The sequence below is a fragment of the Crocodylus porosus genome, unplaced genomic scaffold, assembly GCF_001723895.1.
Source record: "Crocodylus porosus isolate Cpor-Errol unplaced genomic scaffold, CroPor_comp1, whole genome shotgun sequence".
NCBI classification, from domain to species: domain Eukaryota; kingdom Metazoa; phylum Chordata; order Crocodylia; family Crocodylidae; genus Crocodylus; species Crocodylus porosus.
In genome coordinates, this window is record NW_017728931.1 from 104,346,043 (window position 1) to 104,357,779 (window position 11,737).

Here is an 11,737-nt window from a genome sequence, read left to right on the forward strand (position 1 = left end):
TCACATCAGTCAACTCCCTCACCACCCTCAGGTGCATCCCATCTGGCCCTATGGACCTGTACACATCCAGCTTTTCTAAGTAGTCCCTAACCTGTTCTTTCACCACAGAGACCTGCTCACCTCCTCCCCAAATTGTGCTGCCGAGAGCAGTAGTATGGGAGCTGACTTTGCCTGTAATGACTGAGGCAAAATAGTCATTCACTGCTTCAGGTTTTTCTGCACTGTCACAAGACTGTCGCCCCCATTCAGTAAGGGGCCCATACCTTCCCTGAACTTCTTTTTGGTACTGACATACTTATAGAAACCCTTCTTGTTACCCTTCACATCTCTTGCTAGCTGCAACTCCAACTGCGCTATGGCCTTCCCAACTTCATCCCTGCATGCCCGAGTAATACTCTTCTATTCTTCCCTAGTTAGTTGTTCAAGTTTCTACTTTTTATAAGCTTCCTTTCTGCGATTTAGTTTACTGAAGAGTTCCCTGGTAAGCCAAGCTAGTCTTCGGCCATACTTGCTAGTCTTCCCGCATACTGGGATGCTTTGTTACTGCAGTCTCAGTAAGGCTCCTTTGAAGTACAGCCAGCTCTCCTGGACTCCTCTCCCCCTCAGACTGACCTGCCAGGAGATCCTGCCCATCAGTTCCCTGCCTTTCTGAAATCCAGGGTCCATACTCTGCTGCTCTCCTTTTGTCAGGATCCTCCACTCCATCTGATGGCCACTGCTGCCCAAGTTTCCATCCACTACTACACCCCCGTCCAATTTTTCCCTGTTTGTGAGAAGCAGATCAAGAAGACGACAGATCTTGTTGATCACTTCAACACTTGCACCAGGAAGTTGTCTCCAACACTCTCCAAAAACTTCCTAAAATTGTCTATGCACCACTGTAAGGCTCTCCTAGCAGATGTCCGGGTGACTGGAGTCCTCCATGAGAACTGGGGCTGGTCACCTGGAAATTTCTGCTACTTGTCTGAAGAAAGCCTCACCTACCTCATCCTCCCTGTCTTGTGATTTATAGCAGATACCTCCCATATCATCACCCTTGTTGTTTTCCCCTCTAAACTTAAACCGGAGACTTTCAACAGGCCTATCTCTAGTTTCTGGAGCTCTGAGTGTTCATACAGCTCTTTACAGACAGTGCAACTCCTCCTCCTCTTCTCCCCTGCCTGTCCTTCCAGAACAGTTTGTACCCAATCCAAACAGTACTCCAGTCACATGAGCTATCCCACCAAGTCTCTGTCATTCCAGTCATGTCATAGTTCTGTGATTGCACAGGGACTGTCTCAAGAATGTTCTTCCTCTTTGCACTCTGTTACTTCTCCCCTCTAGGATGGAGTCCTTGAAGAATAAGCAGTGAAAGAAAAAATGGTATACTTTAAAAGCTGGCTGGCTCCAAGCAGAAGCTAGAATATTCTCCAGGTGCTACTCTCATTTGCTGGTTTTACCCAAATCCCCTGTCTCAAGCAGGTAAGAAGATTAAGTATAGGAAATGTACCTTAAACCAAAAAAATCAATTGCAAAAAACTGATCTGAAGATAATAATGTATTTTCATGGACAGACAGATGTAATCTGACCAAAATATGGCAATACCTATATTTTAAAATGCAAATCTGTACTACTTTGTAAACATAGCTGCACAAGAAGGAATATAGTTGTGTTATACTAAACTCAAAGTCTGAAAGTTTCATATCCAGTAAATTACTAACTTAATACTTTTTCATGACAAAGTTTTCCTAACAAATTTATATGATGCTATATTCTAATTAAAGTTATACAAAAAGTGTTGAACAAAACACATTCAGTATCATCTACTACTTGCCAAGCTCATTCATATTCATCTGTTATATATTTCAAAGACATTCAAACTTAACTTTGGCAATTTGTTCCAAAAATAAAGAGTTCAGATGTTTGACTGCCATCATACTTAGGACTTTATTTAAGGAATACAAGTTTCATTTTGACATTTTACACTCTGGGAGTTCACATCAGAGCAGACATGAATGGCTGAGACAAGGGCTTGACTGTCAGCTTTTAAAGTTATTCATCTACAGATGGTCTCTCTGTACCTCGTACTAGCACATATTCATTATCATTATCCTCTTCATTAAGCGAGGTGTTGCTGGGAGCTTCATTTGGCAATACAGCTGAAAAAGGCTCTGCTTCATTTTTAACAGGCGCCTCCATCACTTTAGTTTGGAGAATATCACATTTGCAGACTGGGCATGTCCTGTGCTGTAGAAGCCAGGGATCAATGCACTTCTCATGGAAAAAATGGCTGCATTGCAAAATGCGCACAACATCTTTGGACTTGTACGCTTCTAAACACACAACACAAGTCTCTCCATCTGAATCAGCTTCCTTATCACTCTCTTTTAATATGCGAAGCTCAAGACTACCAATAGCTTTCTTGACATCTCTCAATTGTTGACATCTCTGGATCCAAGTTCTTGCTGTTCTCAGTCGTCCAACACAGCAAAAGGTAAAATAGGCAACTGTGACCAGTGTACAGATGACAAGGGATCCCAAATAATGATTAAACCAGGAGCCATAGTGTTTCCCTACTTCTATTTCTACTGTTACTCTGATGCCATTCTGAATCAGGCGTAAGATGTCCAGGCCTTTCAAGCTGACAATCATAACTGCAACAATATCTTCTGCACCCAGAGAAATCATAGGAAACATTCCATTACCTGTCCCTGGATAGTTGTAGATGATCACACCAACCACCCCCTTCTCTGCTGCCACTTTTATTTTGTTTGTGAAGTTGCAAAGGCCCCTCATAATGAGGGCTATCCAGGTCTCTACATTCACAGGCTTATTGAAGCTTGTGAAGGGGCTGCAGGCATTTTGGTTTGGTCCGTCTGGTGGCACCACTACTCCAGATACCTTCTTTAGTGGAGAATTTCTTCCAAATACTCCATTGTCTGATAGCTCCCAAACTGTCTCATTCCCTACCTGAAATGAAATGTTTAGGTGGGCAACCCAAAAGACAGTGGCTTGGGAACCAGGCAGACTAAGCACCAAAAAGACACCAAGACACAGACTCAGGGAAGAAGATTTGGTTTCTCTTCTCCATGCATTGGTCCTAAGCAACTTCATTCCTCTCCCAGCCAAACAATTCCAATAAAACAATGAAAAAATGACCAGACTCTGGTAACTGTGAGAAACTATAGAGAATAAAACATTAGAAGTCTATACAGACAGGACAAGTTCCCTCTGTCCCCTGCACTTCCATAACTTCCTGGAGTTTCATACGAGTAAGATGGGGAAAAATGTTACCTTCAAAATGCCAGACTTTTCAAAATAGTAATAAATGGTCATTGTTAGATAGTGGAATTGTGACATCATGAGCAGCAACCCATTCATCTGCATACCTATAACTGTACTTAAAAGAAATCTAAGGTTTCTCTGTATTACTCTGAAAAAGTCTGTTTTCAGAGTCTGTGTACTTTGGGAAAGATCTAAATCCCCTGTTGCAGGAGAGGGACCAATTTAAACTGCATTTAATCTATAACCTCACCCTCAAAAAAAAGCCCCAAAATATTAAGTGTGAAACAGAATGTTACTTTATGCTAACTGGAGTTTTTACCACAAATTCATTTTATAACAGTGAAAGTATTACACTACTCAATCAAATTATTGTTGCTTTTGCATATCATGGTTAGTCTATTGGTCTTGGAGCATGAAAGAACCAGTATGGAACTTGAAAGTTTTTTTTTCCTTTAAAAAAAACCTTCAGTAACAAACTCTCACAACAAAGCAGTCATTGCCTAGCTTCTGGTTACCATCCTATATCAATCTCTCTGTTTGGTGGGAAAAAATTCAGTATTACCACATTCTATGCACAAAATATGATACTGAGGTTACAAGGTACGGGCCAGAAATAATTCATCTCCATTCCTATTTCACTACTGGAATCTGTTTACTTGGCTACACTTAAATTACACATGCAAGCCGTTGTGCCACAGATGGCTAAGAACTTCTTCATAACATAGTGGTGTCACAATCAGACCTCTAACACAACCTGCAAGAAACATCTCAGACAACACTTGGAGGTGTAAGGGACCACTCATGAAGCCAGGGAGACTACAGATACAAATACATTAAGCAAATTTGGCCTTAAAAGGGAACTCCTTATTTCAAAAGGAGTGACAGACTTAGACTGTTGATATTCTCAGACTTTTTTTTCTAGGACCAGATACTGGAACCCTACATTAAGTTGCAAGATAACCAAGTACAAGATCGCTGTCAGATGGATCAATTCAATTCTGCCAAGGTTATGAATGGAGTAAAAGTGGGTCTGTAGCTCCGAGGATCCTCCTCCTTCCCTTTCTTAAAGATGGGCACTATATTTGTCCTTTTCCATTGTCCAAGACCACCTTCTATTGCAATGAGTTTTCAAAGATAACAGCCAGAAGCTCTGCAATAACATCATCCAACTCCCTCAGCACCCTTGGGTGCATCACATCTGGTCCCATGGACTTATACACATCCAGTTTTTCTAAATAGTCCCTAACCTGTTCTTTCACTACTGAGGATTACTCACCTCTTCCCCAAACTGTACTGCAGGGTTTCATTAAAATACAGCCAGCTCTCCTGTACTCCTTTCCCTCTCAGATTGGCCTCCCAGAGAATCCTAACCTTCAGTTGCCTGAGGCAGTCAAAGTCTGCTTTTCTGAAGTCCAGAGTTCATACTCTGCTCTTCTCCTTTTGTCAGGATCCTTCATTCAACCATCTCATAGTCACTACTGCCCAAACAGCTGTCCATTACTATACATCCCCCACCAATTTTTCTGTTTGTAAGCAGCAGATCAAGAATAGGACAACCCTAGTTGGTCTCCAACACTTGCGTCAGGAAGTTGTCTCCAACGTTCTTCATAAAGGTCCTTGATTGCCTGTGCACTGAGGTATTGCCCTTCTAGCAGATGTCAGGGTGACTTAAGTCTGCCAGGAGAACCAAGGCTGGTAATCTGGAAAATTCCACTAGTGTCTGAAGAAAGCCTTGTCTAACCTCATCCTCCTGGTCTGGTGGTCTATAGCAGACACCTACCACATCATCACCCTTGTTGCTCTCCCCTCTAACCTTAACCCAGAGATGTTCAACAACAACTGGAGAAACTATCTCCAGTTACTGGAGCTCTAAATCATCATACAGCTCTTTCACAGACAGTGCAATTCCTCCTCCTCTTCTCCCCTGCCTGTCCTTCTTGAATAGTTTGTACCCATTCATGACAGTGCTCCAGGCATGCAAGCTATGTCACCAAGTCTCTGTTGTTCTAGTCGTGTCAGTGATTTGGCTGTGCAAGGACACCCGATTCTTCCTGCTTCTTTCCCAGGCTCCATGTGTTTGTGTACAGACACCTGAGGTAATTAGCCAATTGCCCTCTCAGTAAGAACGAGGAGGCCTCCCCTGTTGTCCCTTCCTCCATGTGATTCCTCCAGGATTCCTGCATCCCCACTTACCTCAGGGCTTTGAGCTCTACCCCCCAGTGAACCTAGTCTAAAGCCTTCGTCACTAGATTAGCGAGCCTGTCTATGAAGATGCTCTTCCCTCTCCATCAGGTGGATCCCATCTCTTCCTACCAATCCTCCTTCTTGGAACAACATCCTACAGTTAAAGAAGCTGAATCCACCTGTGACACCACCTGTGAAGCCATGCATTAATCTCTAGGATGCATCTGCCCCTGTCCAGGCCCTTCCCCTTGACTGGAAGAATCGAGGAAAACACCCCCTATGCTACTGTCCCCTTCGCTCTTGCACCCTGTAGTCACGCTCGATCTCATGGTTACTGCTGGCAATATAACTGGTGCCCACACGGATAAGCAGCATGGAGTAGTAATCAGAGGATTGGACAAGTCTCAGTAATCCTTCTATATCTTGGGTCCCAGGCTCCAGGCAAACAGGAGACCTCCTGGGACAATAGGTCAGACTAGCAAATGCGTCCCTTCGTCCCCTGCAGAAGTCTTCAAATACCATCACCTCCTCTTCATGGTGTAGAGAGAGATATACATGTTTTGCTTTTTCTATTTACTTTGGGTTAGGAGTATAATAGCAGAATGCTTTCCAAATGGGCTTACTGAGCTCTATAACATTATTAAGAGTTGTTTGAATGGTTGTGCGGGTGGAAATGTGAATCCCAAGGGTAATACAAGGCAATGGAAGGGTACTGTAGAACAATGGAGCTGGACTGTGAAAAACAAAAATGGGTTTGAGCTGCTAAAGACAAGCTACGAGGACATAAGATTCTGTGAACACTTCTGCCAACTACTAACAGGATGGTAACATCTGCATTTCTACACTGCTTACACAAGAACCTTTTGAAAGGCTTAGGTATCGCTGTAAGATGTATGGTGATTGGAGAACAAAGGAACCTGCCCAGCAACTGAAGGAGAGTTGCACAATTGGTGATTTGCCACTATTGTGAAAAAAGCTATAAAAAGCTGTAGAAAGGACTTCACAGTGGTCCCCTTTTACGTCAAGAAAAGAACCAGAACCAGACTGCATTTTGGAAAAACATGCTGGCAACCCCTCTCCTAATATCAAGCAGCTGAACCCCCATTCAATTGGCCATCGATTGAGGACAGCATAATCCGGTGATGTATGAATGTGTGTGTGTATCTATGGGTATTAGATGAGATTAACATTTTATTAGAAAGAGATATATGGACTCAATAAACTTACTTCTGTTTAAAATAAATTCAAGACCTGCTGCCTTTTGTTGTGCTAGTGGCAGTGGTCTTGATTCTCCCCACTTTGGGGATTCCTGGTCTGGCCTCTTCCACCAACAGAACGCTCTCTTCCTTCTCTGTTGCTAGTGCTCCATATGTGTTCTCTAGACAAACGCGGCAGGTGGGGATGACAATTTCTTCTTGCTGCCAGAGGTCACAAGTTACATCCTCCACTTTCCTGGGACTCCATACCCTCTTCCTTTTCTAGCAGCACCTGTGGCAGTCCTTCCTCCACAGTCCTAGAGGTTTCCTCCAGCATGGAACTGATGAAGTCCTCATGGCAGAGGATGCTTCAGAGCCTTGCTTCCTCCTCCTATAGCTCTCTTGCCTTCTCCGTGAGAGACACCATCAGAAGGCACCACTCACACTGCAGGCACTCCTTAACCCAGCTGACACTGGAAGAAACCTGCAAGCTGCAGTCTGCACAGCACCAACCAGGGCCTAGGGTAGTAATCAGAGGAATGGACAAGTTTCCGTATGCCTGACAGACAACTTACACGTGCAAGCAGAAGCAGAAATAGAAGTGGTAGTGGCTCTCCACTTTCCAGCTTTCTTTCTGGGTCTTCTAATCTGCTGCTTCTCACTTCCTGCCTCTTTCCAAGCAGACCTTCCCTAGCAAACTCTTCTGTAGCTGGCCTGTTTCCTGTTCCTTGATCCTGAAGGGTTCCTGTTTCCCTGAAAACTTCTTTCTGCTCAGCAAGCTTACAATGAAGGATCATGAGACAGAATTTCAAAGCAAACTGCCTTGCAAACTCCCCCTTGCACTGAACTCTGGTTAAACAAGAGACTTACGTCTTGATCTAGCTGCTGAGCTTTAGCCGCTTAAAATAAATCTGTCTCCAATTTCACAGTCCAAATGTGGGATCTGGCGCCATTTCTGCAGTTCGAGCCCAGCAGGACACCCCCCATGCCTCTGACTGGCTGAGGGGCCCTGGAAGCCCCGCCCCTCCCTGCAGAATCCCACATGTATTAACATATCAATTAATGGCTTTCACAGGCTTAATCTCAATTTAAACCAGCAGAAGCCAGTGATGCATTATTAAGCAGTCTAAACTGTGGTTAATGACTTCCATGGGCTTAACCATGGCTTTTTCAATGGTTTCCATGGGCTTAAATCAGCAAATTAAGCCATAGAAGCCATTAATTTAGACACATTATTTGTAAGCAGTCTAGGCACCTAATTAAGCTCTAAAAATGAAATATCTTATGACAATAAAGCAATACTATACACAACATGAATTGTAATACTACCAGCTGTATACACCCTATTAAACAACATTATAAAAAGGAGTTTACTGAAATTCACTGCTAACCTTAAGACAAGCAGTTCATGCTATGTATTAAATGCGAGCACGCTGCACCCAGCCACAGTGGCTGAAGACATTCTCCGTCTCTGTATGGTGAATGTTTTTCCATACACTGAGATGGCATGCTCAGTGTCCACCAAATTCATTTGAATGGTGAGGCAGTGTCTTGCCAGGGTGTAAAGATGTGGAAACCAGTCCCAGAGAGTCCCAGAACATGAGCACAAACACAGGCATCTGGCACTCTCTGACAAACTTCACATATGCAGCACATTTATTGTCATGCTCTTTCCCCCCATCCCTAGATTGCTTTCAGTAGCTGAGGGTCACAACTCAGCAAGGACACATGGTTAGGGTCCAAAATGTAACCGGCACTAAGGAAGGGGGCAGATGGCCTTCTGAACCACAGTAGCAGTTACAGGTCATACCTGTAGGAGTGGTGCAGCTTCACAGCTATTGCCTGAAACAGGTCCCTGCTGTGCTGGTTTTCATGAGCACAGCTTGACAATTCTTGTGATGCCCTGTCTTTGACCCAGCTTATAAAATCCATCAGTTGGTTGTGTGCATGGTGGATCACAGCCTGATGGCTCAAACCACATAAGGACCTCCATGAACCAGGTAGCACTGTCAGCCACAAACATCACTTCATCTGGAATGTCACCTCGCCTTAGAAAATCATGAAGCTTGAGCATGCTCTGTGTGCTGGGTGTGATTTCCAGCTCCTTCTCTCAAACTGCTGATAGTGCTGCATATCCTTGGTGTGGTATATTTGGTATGGACAACACTGAACCAGGAATTCCAGCATGTGAGCACAGGCTCTTGTGGTAGCAGCACAGTGGCATGGAAGTCCCCACTTTGACTGGCGATGGACTCCCTGTACCGGACCTTATGAACCTGGATACTGGTCGAAGGCTTTCTAGAAAGAAAACACCAGGCAATCTTTGGGGAACGGCATGCATCACATGTCACTTACTAAGGACAGAAGGTGCATTTCAGGTGACATGAACAGCATTAGTCAGCATTCCTTGGAGTACTTTGGAGAAAGCTTCCCACATGCACATGGCATTGTCAGACAGGAATGCTGAGATCCTGTTAAAGTCTACCCCAGGAATGGGCAAAATGGTGGATACGGCAGGTGGCTAGACCCCATTTCCCAGCAGCCACTGCCCATGTCCTTACAGCTAATTTACAATGGAGACCCCAGGAAGGGTTGGGCTGTGACAGAGTGGGGCCGGCGTTTCCATAGAGACCCGCCCAAACAGCACTAATAGAAGGTGCAGCTGGCGGGGAGCTGCCCCAGGGCTGGAGCCGGGATTTTGGTGGCGACAGTGTGGTCTGCCCAGGTCAGGGCCGTGCAGGCAGTGGATCGTGGTTCTGCCCTCGCTTCAAATCACACTTTCGCTGCTACAAAATCCCAGCCCCAGCCCTGGAGCAGCTCCCTGCCCAGCCATGTGTCATGGCCCCACCAGCCCTGGGATGTCAATGGAAACCAGCCTCAATGACTGGGCAGGGGCTGCTGAGCAATGGGGTCCACCCTGGGCTGGATCTGGCCTGCAGGCCGGAATTTGCCTGCCCCTGATCTACACCATAGCTGATAATTACCTTCACAATTGCTTCAGACAGTAGAAAAAAAAACCCCAAAAAACTGACAAGCTTGAGGTGGATCAGCTCATTTTGAAACAGGCAGGTTCTGGTTGGCCAGGTCCCCCGTTCAAATAAAGTATGCAGCATGCAGTTGTACTGAGGGCCAGTGGATTCATCAGCCACAATGGGAAAGGAATAATACTTTCCCATCATAGCCTTCATAAACTGTAATTGTGACACAATCGCTGCAGGGAGATGGTCCTGGTGGAGTTTGTTGGCACACAGAAAACTGCCAGAATTTACCATGTTTTGTTTCAAGTAGTCCCTTAACTTGGGGTGATCAAGTTTCTTCAGCAGGATGTTCGCTGCCATTAAAGCCCCTCACCTTGCCAAGCTGCTTTCTGTGGTTCTTTTAAACAGGGAGGACATGGTCACTTGCTTCTTGCTCTGACCTTCAGCCTCCGCAACAGCCATCCTCTCCATGTGTACCTCAAACTCCAAATGACAATCGATGCTGGTTTTCCTGGACACATCCAGAGTCGCATTGCAGGAGGTACAGAAGTCTGCCTTGGTTTGTGTGCAAGATCCCTGAAGGATATGTCTTCCATGGTGACCACTAAAATTAATTTTCTGGTCTTGGAAGACTTCTTGGTGCTCACTTCTGCTCTCTGTTAAGCAGGAGTGAGCAGGCACGCTGCAGGAACATTCCTGTGGTCACTTTAAAAGCTGGCGCCAAAACCTTTCTGGCTTCACTGGCTGGCCCCTGACTGGCTACAGGACTGAAACTATATCAGGGACTCAGCCTCCGATTTGCTCCCTCCCCCACCAAGCTCCAGGATGCCGGGGCTTCCTGCCATCTTCTGTTTTTGCACCTCCTTTCTCCCCCAACCCCACCTCCCAGTTTTGCCTCCTTTCATGGGGTGTGCACTCTGTCACAGAAACCAACTGAATTCACAGGTTCCACAAAAGTTGCAAGATGGTGAATTTGGTAGGTCCCTAATTATGCTAAAACTTACAAGTACTCGCACTTCATGGAACCTCAGGGTTGAATTTCTACTTTGGAAAAAAAGAGCTCTGAAGTGGTAATAAGAAAGAAGTGACAAAGATGGCTTTACTTTTCACAAGTTCTTTTCACAAAACCATGCAATACTTAATAATTCTGTATATCTACTGTGTCCAAAATTATGGAAATTCTAACTCATTCTCCACCAAAATTTATGCAACCATGTCCTTCAGATCTGCAAATAGGCTAATAATTTAAGTTTTTATGATGCATACACAAGGACAATTTTTTTTTTTTTATGGTAGACTGATTGTTCTTAACACTGATTTTAAAAAATGCTGTGAAATGCAAGGATTACGCATCATAAATCCATTCTTCTTTTTTCTCTTTCAGTTGAAAAGATAATTTTTTATAACTAAGCTTCAGGTCTCATTAAAGGTTGATCAATATATCAAAGCCAATAATTTCTGTAAGGGACTAACATAATGAAATCTCTTTCAAACAAGTTGATGCATGTTATCTGTTCCATTTACATGGTCTGTCATCTTGCTCTATTCTGGGTGGGCACTAAAGTTGTAAATAATATCTGCATATACAATACCGGAGCACCGCAAGCAGTAGGACAATCTCAAATTACCATATTTACTTGAATCAAAATAAGGTTTCTTTCCTCGTTCAACACGGGGGGAAAAATGTTCCCCATTTTGGTCCTGAGTACGAGGCATGGGGCAGATGGATGCTGTGGCTCTGGCTCCAGCTCCGGGCCCAACCCACCACCTGCTGCCACTTATGCTCAGTCATGGGGCTCCAAACTTCACTCTTGCTCAAAGCACATGGTAACTCTGGTCCCTGACAGTGCCAATGGTGGTGGTGACAGCAGCAGCTCCAGCTCTGGTCCTACTCTAACCTGGGCTGGGACTGAAGCAGGCCCCATCATTGCTGCCGACTGTCCAAATGGGGCCCAGAGCCACCAAGGAGCTCTATACCCTGGGCTAGAGTGCAGTCAGAAGCAGATCCATGACTGAGGGTAAGGGGACACAGGGGGAGGGCAGCAGAGGGAAGCAGGTGGGGCAGTTAGAAGGAGAGAGAAGTAGCAGACCGCAAGGTACAATGAGGCACAGGC

General features: G+C 44.8%; 2 protein-coding genes across 2 annotated transcripts in view; both read right to left on the reverse strand.

The window, feature by feature from the left end:
• The window catches only part of CADPS2 (calcium dependent secretion activator 2), a gene marked incomplete at its 5' end in the record, with an annotated part of 600,328 nt that overhangs the window by 385,275 nt on the left and 203,316 nt on the right, over window positions 1-11,737 (reverse strand). The gene's annotated exons all lie outside the window — the stretch shown is intronic.
• Window positions 1,781-4,050, reverse strand: LOC109315641 (RING finger protein 148-like). Its single transcript, XM_019543445.1, has one exon. It carries the CDS (start codon window positions 3,092-3,094, stop codon window positions 2,033-2,035), a length of 1,062 nt encoding a protein of 353 aa, XP_019398990.1. The 5' UTR covers window positions 3,095-4,050; the 3' UTR covers window positions 1,781-2,032.

Bases quoted from the DNA above. Each gene is read 5' to 3' on its own strand.
- LOC109315641 (XM_019543445.1), bottom strand. From the start codon at position 3,094: ATGAAGTTGCTTAGGACCAATGCATGGAGAAGAGAAACCAAATCTTCT.